This window comes from Egretta garzetta, unplaced genomic scaffold, assembly GCF_000687185.1.
Source record: "Egretta garzetta isolate BGI_Z169 unplaced genomic scaffold, ASM68718v1 scaffold268, whole genome shotgun sequence".
NCBI classification, from domain to species: domain Eukaryota; kingdom Metazoa; phylum Chordata; class Aves; order Pelecaniformes; family Ardeidae; genus Egretta; species Egretta garzetta.
The window spans coordinates 224,023-242,892 of NW_009260600.1; the positions used below are offsets into that span (position 1 = coordinate 224,023).

An 18,870-nucleotide genomic window follows, 5' to 3' on the forward strand; every position below is an offset into this window, starting at 1 on the left:
GCTCTCCGCCCCCCTTCCCGTTTTTACGGGGCCGAGGAGCCTCTCGCATTCTAGTGGGGCTTCGGGGCCTCCCTCGGGAGGGCTCGCCCTTCCCTCCGCTTCCCGAGGCGCCTCACGCCGCGGTGCTGCCCGCCCGCCTGCCCTGGCCGGCCGGGGGTTTGCAGGCAGCGGTGGCAGCTTTCCTCTGGGAACCCAGGGGGCTTTCTCTGCCGGCCCTCACTGCCTCCCTGCGTTCATCCCGGCTCGTCCTGTTGAAATCGAGAGCGTCGGTCGTGGAGTTACGTGGGTTTGCCCCCCTTAATTTGATCCCGACCAATGCGTAGCTGCTGGCACCCATGTTCTTACCTGGTACGACTTGCACATGATCCAACGAGCTGCACAAAGCCAGGAGTAGTGGTAAAAGGCTTAATAATTTGTGGCTACCGCGGAAGACGAGGTCTCCCGCTCAGCTGTTATAAAATACCAGGCTCTGACAACATTCATGAATGTTCCCTTGTCCGCAAAGGGAAGCGGAACGAAATGTTTGCTTTCCTTAACGGCGCTTTTCATGGGAGGTTTTGTATTTGAACAGGATCGTAGCAGGAGATGTAGTGCCATAAAATCAACAAAGCTGGCTCTCAGTAAGTGTCTGAAAGGTCAGAATAGCAAGTGGGAGAGGATAAAGCAATTCCTTCCTGAAATGCATCCATTTAATTTCATGCTTCCTGGTTTCTTTTTTTTGCACAAGCTGAATGCAACTGTACTGAAGTAAATATTGGCAGGCATCCAGAATGACTGTAGAAGGATGTACTGCTATCGGGGGATGTTCCTAAGGATCTAAACCAGCTTTGCAACAAGGCAGAGACCATATTTGCCGGTCGGGACAAGGGGGATGCCAAGACATTGAGTACGTCAGCTGGTCTTGGCTCCTGATGAAGTGGATTGGGACAGTGGCGTCATGGCTGTTTGGAAAAAGCAGGCTCTGATGGACTCGTCTTTTCCTCAGTAGTAGTCACGGGAGAAACCCTGGCTCCCCAGCTAGGGTCCTGCCTGTTTTGGAGAGGAGAGATATGTGGAAGTTGAACAAGATAGGTCAATCTGTCTTTTTGCAAATAGTTGAAATTCTGATTGTTCTTTCTTTGCCAGACTAATGTCACAAGGCAATGAATATTTTGCTAAGCAAGTAATTTTCTAGAGAGATACCAATTTATATGTAAGTAATGTTTTCTGCTTTTATGTTATTGAGGTTCTCAGCAATAGAAAACACACTTTACTTGTCAAGTGAATTAAAAAGGGTATTACATAAATGGTAATTGTTTTCTTGAATTAATTTCTTCCATATAAGCTAATTAATAGTCTCCAATCATACTTAAATACAATTTCTCTCAAGTTACTTTTGTCCTTATTTTTCTTGCTCAAAAAATCACTGTGGCTGGTAATTCCCGTTCAGCAGAACTATTCCTTGTCGTCTGAAAAAGCCTTTCTTTTTAGCTTGACTTCTTCATGAAAAGCATTTGGAAGAATATGAAACACCATTTCCTGAATAAATTCTGGCAGTGTTAAGTTTTGAATTTTCTCTGGATATCTGGCAAAAAAATCTGACAATTCCTGCACAGCAGTGTTGCCATGTAGTGTAGACAACGGTGACATTTATTTTTACTTCTGCGTGTGTTCTGAATTCTTACATTCTCGGATACTTTTCTAGTGTTTCTTTGGGTATGGAACCAGTTTAAACTGGAAATTGAAGTGTAGCTCATCAGTATGTCAGAAACATGTACGTTCAGTTTCTGCTCTTACACAAACATGTACTTGCTCATGTAAAAAAAAAAAGTTACATGTTTCTGAATGTATAGATGTGATATTTGTTGATGTATTATCATATTGATGGATAAAATGTCCATTGCGTTTTTTAATTCAAAGTAAATGCCTGTAATTTTCCCAAGTTGATGCTTTGGATTGTGTTATTTTAGTTGAGCTGAATTTACTAATTTTTATTAAGTTCTCTAACTGAAGTTTTGTGGGTTTTTGTGAGCAGCTTCCAATTGAAGATTTGTGCAGCCTGACATCCCCATCACTAACTGTTACGCTGACGGCTGCGGTGCCAGAATCCACAGAGGACATCCTCTTGAAAGGATTTGCCATACTGGGGATGGAGGATGAAAGAATTGAAACAGCACAGCAGGTAAGTGATGCTGAATAACGTCCAAGTTGCAGAAATCTTCCTTGGAGAATTCTGTGAGTTTCTGTGTCTCTTGCCTAGCTTTTGGTGGGTTTGTTAAATGTTTTGGGCTGTTTTCAAGATGCATGAAGAAACTTGGGAGGGAAAAAAAATATTGTTGAAGTCGTAGCACTTAAGTGACAGAACTTTTCCCATTTCAAATGGAGTCTTATGTGAGAGTAAGGCACCCCTTCAGTAAGGTGGTGTTGCTCATGATAAAAAGAATGTCATGCCCCTTCCCCCCTTTCTAGTGTGACAGCCTTGTTCCTGTGCAAATTAAACTAGATGCAATTCAGTCTTTCCTGGTTTAATTTAGTGGAGGAATAGAATAGAGTATTTCAGTTGGAAGGGACCTACAATGAGGAGTTATAGTTTATTTTCTTGATTAATAATTAAGTTCTGTAACATATCTGTTTTTAACAACAGCTCATCTTCATTTCATAGAGCTGATTTTTTTTTTTAATTGATTGCCTGTGATACCTGTGTTGTTCACACCATAAAATCTCTTCTAGTTCTTCTCCTGGTTTGCTCAGGTACAAACACAGATGGATCAAGATGAAGGTGCCAAGTATAGGTACGTGTTCTTCCTCAGTTCCTTTCACTGTAAGCAATTTAACCCTTGAAGGACTTAATCTTGTCCATGTAATGTTAGCATGCATTTGGATTCAGCTGGTGGGGAATGGGGGAGTGTGTTGGAACAGCTGAAGCGTTCCAAGGCAGTATGCCTCGCTCCTGTCCTGCAGGCTATTGCCTTCGTGGCAGAGCAGTTAAAAGGGACGCAGACTTCCTTCTGAACTGCCCAGTATATTAAGACAGATTGAAATTAGTTTTGGCTTACAGACAGGGCTGTAGACAGCGGCAATCTAAGAGCTTTCATATGCCTCTTCAACTGCCACTGCTATTGAAATGGCATCCTCTTAGGGCGAGACTGTGTAAGCAGGCGTGGCCCGTAGCCATTTCTGCTCTCGCCATTCGGTTCACCAGTGACTGTGGCTGTGATTCTGTATCTGCATTCCCTGCATTCCTTGTCACTTTGCTCAGCTCCAGTTTTGAGACTTGGCATTCTCATCTGTTTCTGTCTAACTGACTTTTCTGTCAGGCTCAGAAGAACCCCTTCCCACTGACTTTTGCAGTTACTCCTCAAGAGTCTGCAGTACAGCTGAATGGCTTAGATCTGCTGAATGGCTTTTATGGAGTCTGGCTTGTATTGTAAGACTTTTACAAACTTGCCCTTGGCCACGGAGAGGTGCTGCTGTATTCCCCTCTCCTGTTTATCCTCTTTTGCTCTGATGCTTGAGGATGTGACGTTTCTTAAAAGCAGAGGTTTGGGCAAATACTAAGCCTACAATCAGATCATTAACAACCTAAAAAAAGTAGCACCCCTTGCGCTTTGTCAGTTGACATGTTCATAATAGCGCACATACTTAAGTCTGCCAGGGATGCAGAATGGTTTGTAGGATGGCCAATATGTAATTGTTTGCAGGTGGCCAGAGGAGCAGGAGGAAAATACTAAGTAGGTTCTTTGCTTGTTGTATGCTAAAGGGTTGCATGTGACTACGGAGAACTGTGATTTTATTTTCTGCTTTGTATGTGGTAAAGTGGAACTCAGAAGTTTTAGCTGACAACCAAGAGTAATTAATTTTAAATGATGTTTTAGTCAAGCTGAATGCTTGACATGTATTTAGTGATCATTTAGAGTTTATATCTGCGTTGAGCCTTTGGCAAACTTGGTGATGTTAGGTACTGGATCTATTTCATGTAAGCCTCTTTCAATCCTCACAGTAAGTTTTGAATCTTCTGGATAATTTCAGCTACTTTAGGAGAGGAAAAGTAATTTCTAAATGGAAACTGAAAATTGTATAGATAAAGAAACCCAAATTAACACCCCTGTTGGAAGCAAAGCAGGTAGCTGCAATAGTCACTGTGTTTGTGCTGTCCATTTAGACGGTATTTGCGTGCTCTAGGCAGGCTGTGGTGCATGCGCTTGCTTTCTGAGTAGGCTTGCTGTAAGGAGCGTTGGGGAAATGGAGTTACTGCAGTGGCTGTTCCAAACCCTACAGCTCTGTTATTTCTGTGGGTCATGAAACGTTATTGTGCCCTCTTGTTTGATGCAAGTGGTCTGTTACTCCTGGAGAGGGAAAGGTAGTGGCAGTGTCCCTGCAGGCAGCCAGATGTGCAAATACAGAAAGTGGAATTTTACTTCTGTTATCTGTTGATTCTCTTTTTCTAGACAGATGAGGGATTACTTGTCTGGGTTTCAGGAGCAATGTGATGCTATCTTGAATGATGTAAATAGTGCCCTTCAGCACCTGGAGTCACTGCAAAAACAGTATCTTTTTGTGTCCACGAAGACAGGAACGCTGCATGAGGCCTGTGAACAGCTTTTGAAAGAGCAGGTAATCTTTGATGGGAGGATTACTGGAAACTTCTAAGATACCATGAATGAAAGTTTCTTTTTCTCAGGCTGGGAAAACTTGTAAGCTGTGGTGGCAATCCCTCCATTTGTTTTGGACCTGATTTTTGGTGTGTTTCACCTGTAGCTAGGGTGTCAGGCAGGCCCTGTGCAGTAAAATGTTCAGTATGTGTTGATATACATTTTAATCAAGGAGGATAGCTAGCTGAGGGGAATGTTTGTAACTGATGCCTGACATGTGCAAACTTTATCGAGGTCAATAATTCATATCTCTCAGAAGTATTTTGAGATGGTTATTACAAGAAGAAAGATATTTTTTTTAAAGTTATGAGCTTATTTCCAGACACTTTCTTTCTCCTCATGAACCACTCCAACAGTGATATAATGAATGTGTCTTTTTGGCGTGACTGGATAAGGGAGAACTTCTAAAGGCTCCAATCCTGAAATGCAGGATTTCTGCAGTTCTCTGTAATACTGATGGCAGCATTGCTGTTTATATGCAATAGTACCTGTGGAATGCTGAGAAACCTGTGGAAAGTATGTTTTTAAATACACTGTTGAGAGTAATGCGTCTTTCTCTGGTCAGAGAGAGCAAGAGAGCACAGCTGTATTCTGCATCTTTTGTACTTATTCAGTTGCAGGTTGTCTAGAGGTAGGTAATGCTGGTGTATGCTGAGAGGTGAAAGGGAGGCTGAATAATTTTTTATCTTTGTATAAAAACTACTTGCTAGGTTGCTGACTTTCTTTTATTTATTGTTTCTTAATAGTCAGAACTTGTTGATCTGGCTGAAAACATCCAGCAGAAACTTTCTTATTTTAATGAGCTGGAAAACATCAACACAGTAAGTACTATTTCACTGTTAACAGTCTTAGAAAATGAAAGTGTTCTGGTCTTTTGAACTTTGTTGCCAACACTAAGTTACTTGGGTTCCTTACAACGATGCTTTGTCTTGCTTTCCAAAGAAATTGAATTCCCCTACGCTGTCTGTGAACAGTGAAGGATTCATTCCCATGCTGGCTAAGCTTGATGATTGTATTGCATATATTTCATCACATGTAAGTAATTCTGTATTGGTTTTAGTTAGATCTTAATAGTTTCATACTATTTTTGTGTTTTTTTTTTTTTTCTGTAAAATGTTGTCTCTGCCAAATACAGTAAGAAAGCAAAGATGGTTTATAAACTTAAGAAATACGCACTAAATATACTTAATATTCTGCTTTTTATAAAAAATACTGCTTTTAATTTGTACCAACATTTCTAGCTAGTAAAAAGAGTATTTTGAGTCTAAAAAATCTTTCAACTCTTATTGTTTGTATTTAAAATGGATTTTTTTATTTCTTTCAGCCAAATTTTAAAGACTACCCTGTATATTTGAATAAGTTTAAACAATGCCTTTCTAAAGCTATGCACCTTATCAAGACATACACTGTGAATACACTACAGAACCTCACAAGCCAGTTAATGAAAAGGGTAAGTTGAATCAATAAGTGGTAACTCAGGCTGTACTGAAATGTCTATTGTAACACCATATAGTTTTCTTCTCTTTTTTTTATTTTTTTGAGGTTGGGAGGTGTCAGAACTTTTCTGTGAAAAGAGATCAGTCCTATACCACAGTGTTTGTGATAGACTGGCCAAGTTTCAGCCAAATCTGACAGAGACCTAGTGATCCAAAAGATTTAAAAATAGTAATAAATAAAAAATCCTGGAAATTGAAGAAGGTAAAGTAGGTGAATGGAGGTAGGTGAACAGTTACCTCAGTGAAGGACAGGGATGGATAAATGACTGTGTTAAAGAGGCAGCAACCAGTTGGCCAGACAGCGTGCTTTCCTGAGCCAGTCTGTGCACTGTAGCTCTGAATCAGCTGCAGTGCATGCTGCTATCTGTGTTGCAAAATGGTGAGGGTGCACAAGAGAAATATGGGTACTGCGGGGGTCTCTTTTGGAGATGGATGTTTGGAGACAGAGATAGAGGTGTCAGGGAATACTTGAAGAAAGTCTATAGGAGTTGGGTGTTGTAGGATGAAAACTGTTAAAGCACAACAATTCTGTGTTCATTACATGACTTTTTCAGTATTATATTCCAGTAAGTATTTTTTGGGTGCTTTTGATAATCTAAATACTTATTTTTGATGTCTACAGTGCTTTGTGTAGCTGCAGAAAATAACTGTGACAGGTTCCTACTAGTTTTGGCAGAATCTTTTGGTTAGTTTTAAGATGTTAACAGTGATGTTAGAGTCACAGGGGGGCGTTAGGTGCTTTACTCCCATTCAGTCCGGTGGGATTTAGGCATAAAAGGTGAGTAGGGAGGTTTTTTTGGTCTCATTAAAACGATAGTCTTGTGCTGCAATATTTTGGCAGAGGAGAAAGGAGAGGGGAATGTCTCTTTCTACCTACTTTCTTTCTTTCTCCAATTAATTGTTGTATGCCTTGTGCTCAGTCCTATTACAGGCAAACTTGTTGTCATGAGGGATAACGAGTGAAATTGAAAGGTGCTAGAATTGAATACTGCCAGAACTAAAAGAAGGGGATTTTAGACAGTGTTCATGGAAACTTGCTAAAGGATACTCCTGAAGTGAAGATCTTGGTTAAGTGGCATTGAACATTTTTCATGTTTGGTACATGCTGTGGTTTCACCTGGATGTCAGCTCAGCCCCATGCAGCCACTCACTCATTCCCCCCACAGCGGGATGGTGGAGAGAATCAGAAAAAGTGAGAAAACTCATGGGTTGAGATAAAGACAGTTTAACAGATAAAGCAAAATCCATGCACGCAAGCAAAGCAAGGAATTCATTCACTGCTTCCCATGGGCAGGCAGGTGTTCAGCCATCTCCAGGAAAGCAGGGCGCCATCACGCGTAACAGTTTCTTGGGAAGACAAATGCCATCACTCTGAACGTCCCCCCCTTCCTTTTTCTTCCCCCAGCTTCTTTACTGAGCAGGACATCATGTGGTATGGAATAGCCCTTTGGTCAATTGGGGTTCAGCTATCCCGGCTGTGTCCCCTCCCAGCTTTCTGTGCACGTGGCAGAGCTGAGAGCCGAGAAGTCTTTGGCCAGTCGTAGCGCTACTTAGCAACAATTAAAAACATCAGTGTGTTATCAACATTCTTTTTGTACTAAATCCGAAACACAGCACTAGGCAAGCCACTATGAAGAAAATTAAATCTATCCTAGCTGAAACCAGGACAGTACAAAACTAGGTTTTATTTCAAAAAAAACGTATTGTAGCTTGGTTTGATGCTGATGGATTGCCATGACTGAACTGAGTTCAAGCAGAGTTGCAAATCTCCAATAATAAGCAAGTGTACAGAAAGAGGTGAAACCTTATTTCTGGATTTGGATAGCTGCTTAGCAGTTTTAAGTCAGGAAGACCTCCTCTTGTAGCAGTCAGGTGACCTCCTCCATCCCATCTACGTGGGGGTTTTGTGGATGTTTTGCCTATTTCTCTGAAACACCTAATGTCTGCTTCTGCTAGAAGCGCAGTACTGGACCAGTGGTCTTTAGCTGTGATCAAGTGTTGAGATTTCCTATTGCAGCACAACAAGGACAAGAGGAAATGGCCTCAAGTTGTGCCAGGGGAGCTTTAGACTGGACAATAGGAAAAATTGCTTCACTGAGAGGGTTGTCAGGGATTGGAACAGGCTGCTCAGAGAAGTGGTCGTGTCCCCATCCCTGGAGGTATTTAAAAGACGAGTAGACGAGGTGCTTAGGGACATGTTTTAGTGGTGGAATGGCAGTGTTAGGTTACTGGTTGGACTTGATGATCTTAAAGGTCTTTTCCAACCTAAACAATTCTATTCTATGATTCTAACAGGAGGTCTTGTCAGGTCTGGAAAGGGAATGATGAGATTTAGATGTTCATTTTTGTTACTCCTCGCATGTGGGTGTTTGGGGATTTTGATCTGTGTATGTAGAAGGATGATCAGGTTGCCTACAGGGATGAAAGTAGGAGATGAGGAAGGTGGAAGAGTTTTCCTGTCCCCACCATGTTTCAAGGGAAGGGCATCTGTTTCTTTCTCTGTCATCAGTAGGGATAAGGGGAAGAAAGCCTAGTGGCTAAACTGAGTCTCCATTCTGCTTCGTTTCTGCTAGAATTTCTCTAAGTTCAAACTTTCTGCCCAGCTAAGCTGGGGAGCCTCGGGGAACTGCCTCAAAACTTGATGTTCCAGTTGAAGCTGGAATGCTAGCTGAAACTTGGCTTCTCTGCCCTGGGACTGGCAGGTAAAAGGGAAATTTTGTTCCGTTTTAGTACTATAGATTAAGGAGCAACAATCAGTACTACTATGGCAGGTCCAGAGAAAATTGTTCTCTCTAATGGAGAATGCTGTAATTACTGGAAATGTTACTTTTGCTGTAGAGACTGTTGGTTGAAACTTCTGTTATGGGTTTTGTTCTTTCATCTGGCTTTATCACAGTTCTGAAACAAGCATGGCTTTCTAGATGGAAAGTGACAAAGAGCTGTTCCACTGGTAGTATAAATGTAAAGAATGAATATCCTGTTTTAGAGCCTAATTATCTCAGCCATTAAATACTAGAAGCCAAATATAGTAGTTTCCTTTTTAACCAATTACTCATCTCTTCTTTCAGGATCCTTCAGCTGTGCCAAATTCTGACAATGCCTTCACGCTGTTTTATGTAAAATTCAGAGCAGCTGCTCCCAAAGTCAGAGTAAGTAGTCTGGTAACTAACTGTTAAAAAGGAAGCTATGAAAATGGGCTTTGAATTTATTAGTAGTGTGAGTGCAGGGATTGCGTATTGTGCAAGAGTGAATGTCCAAAGATTGCATATTGTGTCCATGGAAAAATACTGCAAGCTATTTTGCAATTATTAGAAAAAATCATTTACTGATAATACTTTTTTCTTTTTATTGAGTAGACTCTTATTGAACAAGTAGAGCAAAGATCTGAAAAAATGCCAGAGTGAGTATCTCTACATAATTTATTTTCAACAATTTTCAGTTTTGAAAATCTTTACTTCTGTTTAAGTACTGTTTACCGCATTATTCATTTAAAAGAAAATGTTAAAGATTGAAATCATGTAGACCTAAAAGAGGGTATCAGAATGAATTTTACGTTTATCAGAAAATGAGCTTCAGGATGCAGTTACTGTTTTAATTTCTTGGCTAGGTATCAACAAGTTCTCAGTGAAATTCATCAGTGTTACCTCGACCAGAGGGAGCTCTTGCTTGGTCCAAGTATCACTAGCACTGTTACAGAATTAACCAGTCAGAACAACAGAGATCATTGTGCTCTGGTAGGTAAAGTAGTCCTGTGTTGTGAGATTTTTCTTATGTTTTAATCCCTCCTCCCCCAGGTAAAATGTACTTATTTAATTCATTTACTTGTAGAATTGTCACTTTTGTTTGTGGTTTTGAATCATTAAGGTTTTACTAATATTTTCAAGTAATGCATGTTTTATGGAAGATTTTGTGTAAAAACTCTGCTCTGCTGCAAACCTCACAAAGGGTATTTGCAAGAGCATAAAATGACGTTATGTAAATTTCATCAGAAACAAAAAGGGATAGAAATTGCACAATGAACTTTTATTTGGCCAGTAACATCTTTTCAGTCCTTAGTTTTATAGCTGATCTCAAAAATCCTGAATTTCACAAAGCTTCAAATTAATCATAGCTGTAGTAACAATAATACAATATATTATCTGTCATACTTCCTGTGGTACTGATGCAAGGAAAATAATTTAATAATCAAGTATTTGTATTTCTGTGAACACAGGTACGAAGTGGTTGTGCCTTCATGGTCCATGTATGCCAGGATGAACACCAGCTTTATAATGAGTTCTTCACAAAACCAACACCAAAACTGGAGTAGGTGGTACATGCTGGCTTTGTTTTACTGTATGGTTTATTTACTATGCTGTGATGTAGCAGACAATGTTATATGGCAAATAGGGTTGTACTGAAGTGGTTTGGTAAGAACCAGCAAGAAAAAAAAACCTTAATCACTTTGTTTTCTTTTCTGTTCAAGTGAAGTTGATAGTTTACATTCTCCATAAATAATCTGAGTAATGTAAATGCTCTGTAGATGGTCTGAAAGAGTTGGAGACACAGATTTGCTTTGGAAACTGCTGTAGAAGTTCACAGTGCTATGGTTCTCAGCTGGTTTTGTACTGCCTTTATGCCAACGGTTTGCACAGTCATTTACTTCAGTGTAAAATTAAGCTGACTAACTCCAGCCTTTTTTCATGAAGTGTTTAAAGTTATTGAGCTGCCCTTACTGTCAAGGAATATTTACATGTGCCTGTATGTGGGCTGAAGGGAGGGTGGGGTAGTGGATGCCTGACAAGGACAGTATCTGTTTCTGCTCTACCTAGATCTAGAAGAGGGACAGGTTGTCATCTTCACATGGTAATTGCATTATGAAAGTATTGTAAGTTTTTTACAACAGACCTGTAATATTAGAGCAATTGAGTAGATTATGCCCCTTCTCCAATTTGCTGGTATGTTTTAATAATGATATTTAACTTCAAAATTTGAGCAGGTCATGTTCCCTTGCTATGAAGTTCATAAACAAAGTATATACCTATTAATAGAACCAAGACACTGGTTTTGAGTGTTGTAGTATCTTAAAATCAAGTGCAGCTGGAGCTGAGTAAGTGTTACCCGGAAAAAATAATGCCCACTACTACCCTTCCCGTCCTCTAAAGCTAAAGGAAAGCCATAAATGCATAAAGCCTCACTAGAAATAAGTCCTAGTGCCAGACTAGTAGCAGTCTTTCTCATTTGTGAGAAATTGAGGTCTCATGTGGGACGTGCTCAGGATTTGAGGTGACCTAATTAAATTGGCTTAAGAACTAATTTAGCTATCTCAGTCCAAATCCTGAAGTAAACATCCCTAACAGCGTAAAATGTTGTTCACACAGAAATTTTGTCACTGTTGCTCTTTACACCAAGAATGAGAATAGACTTCTGATTATTTTTGAATCTTGATGGAAAGTAGTTACCTCCTTTCGCAAGAACTTGCTTCTCTTTTTTTGCCCACATCTAAATAAAATACTTTGAGGAAAATGTTTCAAATAGTAACTACTTTATTGGGTTTTTCCTAGCTGCATAATAAATAGCCTCATTTTTTTTCTGAAGGGCTCTGAAGACATAATAGCTAGGTGTCAACGTACAGGTAAGAGTTTACCAAAAACTTAGCCAGTAGTAGAGATCTGAGGTTGAGTGTGGTATGTAATAATAACGCTGTTGAAACTTTCTCCTTTTGTTTCTGGTTTTAACACGGAGAGCTAGTGTTTTATCAAGTTGCTTGTAAAGCTATAGAATATGACAGAAGAGACATTCAAAATGTTTCTTCTGTGAGTGTTCTTTTGTGAGCATTTTTTGTTTGCACTCTGAAAGGAGCTGGATTGTCCTTATCCTGTGGTCAGACATTCTTTGCAAATTAGAAAAAAAATATAGTGCAATAAAATCAACAACTGTACTACTTAAATATTCTTAGTGTTTATATTTCCAAGTCTAACTGGGGAATTGCTTGCATTTTCAGCTACTGGCAACAGCAGTGGTTGGACTAGATGATCTCCCGAGGTCCATTCCAACCCTTGCGATTCTGTGATTCTGTGATTATTAGCTAAATCTGTGATTAGTGAAGGAAGCATTGAGAATGGCAAAAGTTTCTAGAATGAATGTTATCAGTATCTTAACCAAGATATGCTTCACTTTGAATGGGAAAGAAAATAAATAAATTGAAGTGGGATTTCTGGTGTTTCATATTGTATTGATACCATGACTTCAGCTAGATAGGAAAGTGCACCTTGCAATGTTGGAAGTTATTACAGAAAAGGTTACCAAGCTTCTCCTCCTGTGTCCCTCTTTGTGTGCTCCTGCTTCTAATAAACTACTGAGTACTTGGAATCAGATGAGCCTTTTCTCAAGGGGAAATTGGGGGTATGATTCGTTGGTTTTTTTGGTGGTTTGTTTTTTGTTTTTGTTTTTTTTTTTTTTGCTTCAAATCAATTCAAAACTGTACCACCATTTTAAGCAGTTTGTATCCTACATCTCTTAAAAGACTTTGTAGGAAATCAGGGGTTCATGTTTTAAACAGTCCTTTCTCACCTTCCTTTTAAAAATCTTTGCCATAAAATAATCTGTGTTTGTGATAAAATTCTATTCTGATATTGTGAGATCCTGAAAATGTTTTGCTTTGGTTTATTTTTTTCTTCATAGTGAACTCCTGGAGAAGTTGTGTCTTTCATTGTATGATGTCCTGAGGCCAATGATCATCCATGTCATTCACTTAGAGACACTTTCTGAACTCTGTGGGATTCTCAAAAATGAGATGCTTGAAGATCATGTACAGAACAATGGTAACTCACAGATGGAACCTGATTGTTTTTAACTGTCTTCTTAACTGATAAAATCATTAAATTGCATAGGAAAAAAACCTAGAATTTTTTTTTTCTTTCTAATGGGCCTTAAACATGTTAAAGATGAGGTAAGGTTATTTTAAATTATGTTTTTCATTTATAATAGAGAGGTCTGTATTTACGGGTCTGTGTATACCTTCATTTAAATTAATACACTGATGTTATAGAGTCCTGTTTTCTCTAGATTGTACAAATGCAAGCAAGCATCCACCCAACATGTATACGTGCACCAGGATTGATTTAAATGAACTTTTCAAATCAATTAATTGCTTCACTTGTCCTTGCTAATCTGTATAGAGCTTTCTGCATACATGGTGATAAAACTAAGGCATGCAAACCTGATTTTTTCATTCTCCTTAACATAGTGTTTCCCAGAGTAGAAACTGTAACTTCAGTAGAGGAGTTACATAGCTGGTAGAGATTTTGGAGTTTGGGAAGTATTCAAAGCGCACAGTTTCACAGAATTGAGCTGACAGTCAGAAAAAAATCTGGTGTCTCGTTTCCTTAGTATGACCAGTGTATAATGGAATCATTTCACAGTCTTAACCTCGCACCAAGCAATAAAGCAAAATCATACTGAGTAGCTGGTATGTAACACCGCATAGCTCTTTGTCTCCGAAGCTGTGCTGATATCGTGAAGGCTTTCACATTTTCCTGGAAGTAAATTGTAACACTGTTGGGAATGAGGAAAAAAATGGTGACATAATCTTTCGACTAATCTTAAGAAGTGACTTTCTACTACTTAAACTCAGGCTGATACAATTGTTCTTAAGCTGGATATGAGCTGCTTTGGGTCATCTGTTCTGGCAAGCCTGTAGCTTGTCAACTCCTGACAGTCACACTGCAGGCATTGGCTGTGATAGAACCAAAGCACCTTGGTTTGGTGTCCAGGCAGAAATGCCACTCGACCTAACCAGGTCTCAAATAATTAGAATGCTTAATTCTAACATGGCGTCTGATGTTACCAGTGTGAGATCACATTTTCACTATCTAATGAAAATTTGGGGAGCTGAAGCAACTGCAATATGGAGTTCAGTAATTCCTTGTCTGTCACAAACTTGTCTGCATGCTGCTGTTCCAAAAATAGTCTGACTTCGTGTGCAGCAAGCCAATTTTGTGATGGTTCTGTATGTGATACTTCAAACTTCTGTGTCTATAAGCTTGTTTTTTAAGAAAATTAACAAATTTCTCCATTTTTTTACCTTTGTCAGCTGAACAACTGGGTGCATTTGCAGCTGGTGTCAAGCAGATGTTAGAAGATGTACAAGAGCGTCTTGTTTATCGGACGCATATTTACATTCAGACTGATATCACAGGCTACAAGCCTGCTCCGGGCGATCTTGCATATCCTGACAAGTTGGAAATGATGGAGGTATAGGATCAGCTTTTTTACTGTCCTTGCTTGGTTTTCTTTTTATATGCAGTATATACAATTGTACAGTATAGCGCTTTGCAGATGGGGTTTTCCAGTTCTTGGGTGTATTACTGGCACTATTAAATTGGCACCTGCTGATTAAATTCTGACCCTAAACTAGATGTCAGACTTACGTCGAACTCAGTAAAACTAGTGATAGTTCTCACAGTTAACAGTTTTATCTAAACTTGAAGCTTCTAAATTTTGTCTCATAACAGTAAATTTTTATTTACTTTCATCAGTAGTAGGTATTACCCAGTGTATTTTCTAGCTGAGCTGGAGTTGAAGAGAAGCTTCAGACGGGCACGGTTAGCTGCAACTTTGTTTTCAGAATTACTGGTCAACTCGTGTTTGGTACACATGTGTGCACTCTATGCTCAGGCAGTGTGAGGGGAGATTTGTACCTTGTACCTTTAGATAATTTAACATGCCAGCAATGGTTTACAGTAGCCTTTTTAAAGTTCTTATCAGTATTAGTAATTTTTGTAGTCATTCTATGCTCTTTGAGTTCCTGTTGAAAGGAATCAAACTAACTCTACTTCAAAAGGTTACTACTATATTGATGAAAGATCTCAAAACAAAACTACTCACAGAAATAAAAAAAGTGGCCGATGAAAGACTTTAAGTTAGTTTTTGACTAGAGCAAACTGCATTCAAAATGCAGCTGAAAGGTAGCACTGCATGAAGGCGATTAAGCATAATAAAGATCCCCCCAAATAACTGTTGCCATTCACTTTATAATGAGAGGCCGAAGCTGTCAAAGGACTGGGTTGACTAAGAACGCAATTCCAATGTGGGCTGGCAAGATCCAGATTTTATTGCTCTCTTCTGCTTTCCATTTACCTACCAGAATAGCTGGTGGTGCTTAGAAAATTGCAGTTCTTTGCAGCTGACCAGTTGCTAGAGAAGCTGTTGTTTGACTTCAGAATCAGAGCATTACTTATATAGAACGTAGAAGCTTTATAGCTCTCTATATATGTACATAGTTGGTTTTGGGGTTTTTTTTGCTGTGGGCTGGAAGAAAGTAACATTGTATAACTATCTTACTGTGTTCAATTCTTGCCTGTAAACAGCCAAATACTGTGTGAAACTTCTTAGTACTGAACTCAGGTTGCTATAATCTTGTCTTTATACATGTCTAAAGGTTTTATTATGTCACAGTTTATGCTTTGGTGATTATAAGGGACATTCATAGGGTTTTAGGAAAGCATTTACAAATCCTGAAGCTAGAGAGTTTGTAGAATACTTGCCCTTTATACTGAAAGTTTAAGGACTAATAAGCTTTTGAAGAGAAAACAAATACAGTAGGTGAGAAGCCGACCATACAAAATGTAGCTAAATGGGATCCCTTCTTCAGAACAACTAGTGGTCAGAAGTTTTACCACTATAACTGTTAGGTGTGCAGGTTGGCTTGTTTGCGGTTTTTTTTGCTAAAATTGTATGAATAGAAATGGATAAAAAAATAATCGTGAGAACTTTTTTAGTGTTAGCTATAACTTCTGTAGGCAACCAGTGCAGATACTTGGTCCACACAAGGCCTTATTTTCTAATTAGAGTCCTATGGCCATTCAGTTAGGAAGAAGAGGAGAGTTAGTTTTACAGTTCATTCTAAATCAAGAAATTACGCTGTTCTTCATGTGTCCTCATAAGACTCCAGTTTTTGCCTGGTATGAGATTAATTTTGCTACTTGATTGCTTTTAAACCTCAAAACCTTGCTATTTAGAGAGACTTTCTGTCTGAGTAAATCAATTATTCAAATGTTAAAAGCACAGGGCAGAAATATTTCTTGTGCTGTTCTGCTTTCTGCTCAAATATTAATGCAGTTCTTTGCCCATTGTTGCCGCTTCTTGTTGGTTTGAGGCAGACCAACTAGTGAAAAAGGTTAAAGTGTGGAAGTGTTGAGTAATGTTAGGGGAAAGCTTTTTGTTGAACTCGTGCAGGGAGTAAGCTAGGGAGTACTTTGGGGCCATCTGCACATATAATTTATAGGAATAAAGCCATCACAGAAATTATCTGTATGAAATCCAGTGAGTGTTGAATTGGGTTCCCCTATTTTGAGCTTCTCTTTCTAGGTGGCTTCACTGGTTATTTAGAGATCAGTAAAAACAGGCAAAATGGAAAGAACAGTGCTTTACACAGATCTGTGTAATACTTGTGAATCTTAAATTGATACTGACATCTTTCTGTTACTATTTTGGAAACATCTGTCTATTTCTTTTAATGTCTTTGAAACACTGGGTTGCTGAGAGTAGCTAATTGCTTTTGCAATTTAGTATGCTTTTCTCTATTGTAATCAAAGCAGTGTAATGCTGCTTAAATTAAGGAGGAGAAAAAAATATTAAAATTTTGTCGTGTATCTTCCTCTGCAGAAAATTGCACAGAGTTTAAAAGAGGAACAGAAGAAGCTGTCTTCTGAAGCTTCATTTTCAGATGTCCGGCTAGAAGATCCTGAGTCCTGCAGCTTAGTTAAATCCGGTATGAAATATATCTTGTGTTCTCACTTTAATGCATAAAGCTCACAGAGAGTGAGCAGTAACTTGAGCCATCAGTGAGAAACTTGCATATATCTTAAAGGGTTATTTTCCTAGAGAAATTGGTAAGAGATTTTGAGAGGTAAACTTTGTCTCGGGGTTCTTAATAACCTTTTTTTTCGGGGAGGAGTGTGGGAAGAGTGAGAAACAACTTAATCTTGTTATTTTGGTGGCATTTCTTTGTGTTTCTAGTGCAATTTGTGAAGCAACTACTTTTGTAGCTTTGCATAAAACCGAGCTTCTGTATTCTCTGCTGCAAAGTAGCCCTACCATCAAGATGTATATTTAAGGATGCTTCTGTTTATTAGCTGTGCTAAGATGAGAAGGGTGGTTGGTGTGTCAGGCATGTCTCTTAAATGAATGCTTTGAGCATCTAGGACTGTCTTTGTGTGTGCCTTTACCTAGGAAGGTGACTTCTTCCTTTGAATGCGTTTCCACTTAGTGAAACCAGTTAATAATTTTAGCTGTTTACAATAATTCAGAATATAGTCCTTGATTTTTTAAATATGTGACCCATGTGCCTGTAAATTAAAGTGAACTGGAAGCAAATTCCATGAAAAGTGGCTCTTTTGATGCCAGTCATGTAAGTGTTACAACCCTTTAAATTTTTGTTGAAGATCCATGAAGAATTTCTCCCTTTTTTTATCGTTGTTCAGAATGGTACAGTGTTATTTTTCCCAGCAGCACCTTTCTCAGCTCTTTTCTCAGTTGTTTCTCATATTCCTTTTGATTACCTGGTAGTTTCTTGCCTTTGGTTTACAAGGCCTGCCAAAGGTCTTTCTAGACGTTTCTAGCTGGACTCCACAAATCCCACTGAGAGTGGAGTTTATCTTGCTTTAAGCCAGGTATATGGCATTCGCAAGTCCTGTAACTCCCACCTGTATTCAGGAGACAGAAGGAACCTATATGGTGTAATTTGAAGATAAGTGTCTGAGATAATTGGGATTATTTGCCCTTCAAAGGTGCCTCTCTCCCATTTTAGTTCCTGCAGGACTAGCTGAAGTGACTAATAAATAGCCTAGAAACCTCAAACTGACAACTAAGATCTAACAGGCCTTCTAATTACTGTGACAATAAATTTATTGTTGCAAAAGGTAGAAAGATATTGCTGAATTATTTTAGAAAATTTGCATAAACACTTCACAAGTGCTTATTCCATCATTAGGTAACACTTTAACAATTTTACTCTTTGAATGATTGCTAATTGGAATCAGAGTTCCGATGCTATTGACTTGGCTATTTCCCAGGGTTTAAGGACAAAATGAAAATAATACAAGACTTCTGTCTGTCAGGTGTTGTGAAAATCCATTTTGAGCATGCAGAATTATTACAAAGGTTACCCAGGAGGAGCACTTTTTTATGGTTACAATCCCCTCATGACAAAATACGTTTTGCCATTATTTTTGCTGTTATTAATATGATGTTTAAACCATACACTTTCTGCAACAACTATTTAATCCATGTAGGATTATCCCAGGCAGAAAGTAAAGCATGAAGAAGTAAAATTGATGGAATGTTTTTTCTTTTTTTTTTTTTCTGAGCATCTCCTGTAGTTCCATGATCACTAACCTTTTTTTTTTCTCCTACGCTTTTTTTCCCCCCAGTAATTGTTTGATCATTTCAGCTGTTGAGCTAAGTGTGTGTGTGGGTGTGTGTCATTGGAGACATGCCTGTAAAACTAACTCATTAAAAAAGGTCAAGCTGGGCCATCCCTGAAAGTGAATTCATGTCTTTCACAGCCATGTGCTCTATATGCATCAAAAATCTAGTACTGAGCTGCTTGGAATGAAACAAAAAAGCTTGACCTGTTTGGGTGCAATAAGATATGTCTTGTTACTGTGGAGTCAGTATAAAGTGCGGTTGACATTGCAGCCTCCTTCAGGTGAAAGGGCAGATAGGCAAGTTTTTCATGGGTGTGTTTTACTTTTAAACAG

At 38.9% G+C, this 18,870-nt stretch overlaps 1 protein-coding gene across 1 annotated transcript in view; it reads left to right on the forward strand.

The window, feature by feature from the left end:
• The first annotated feature begins 937 nt into the window (after window positions 1–937).
• The window catches only part of COG3 (component of oligomeric golgi complex 3), a 31,468-nt gene continuing 13,535 nt past the window's right edge, over window positions 938–18,870 (forward strand). The window contains exons 1-14 of the mRNA XM_035900327.1: window positions 938–984; window positions 1,993–2,161; window positions 2,710–2,771; window positions 4,428–4,593; window positions 5,378–5,452; window positions 5,574–5,666; window positions 5,956–6,081; window positions 9,196–9,276; window positions 9,484–9,527; window positions 9,735–9,861; window positions 10,341–10,432; window positions 12,791–12,930; window positions 14,202–14,362; window positions 16,775–16,880. Coding sequence (XP_035756220.1) covers window positions 938–984; window positions 1,993–2,161; window positions 2,710–2,771; window positions 4,428–4,593; window positions 5,378–5,452; window positions 5,574–5,666; window positions 5,956–6,081; window positions 9,196–9,276; window positions 9,484–9,527; window positions 9,735–9,861; window positions 10,341–10,432; window positions 12,791–12,930; window positions 14,202–14,362; window positions 16,775–16,880 — 1,489 coding nt within the window. The remainder of the gene's footprint in view (window positions 985–1,992; window positions 2,162–2,709; window positions 2,772–4,427; window positions 4,594–5,377; window positions 5,453–5,573; window positions 5,667–5,955; window positions 6,082–9,195; window positions 9,277–9,483; window positions 9,528–9,734; window positions 9,862–10,340; window positions 10,433–12,790; window positions 12,931–14,201; window positions 14,363–16,774; window positions 16,881–18,870) is intronic.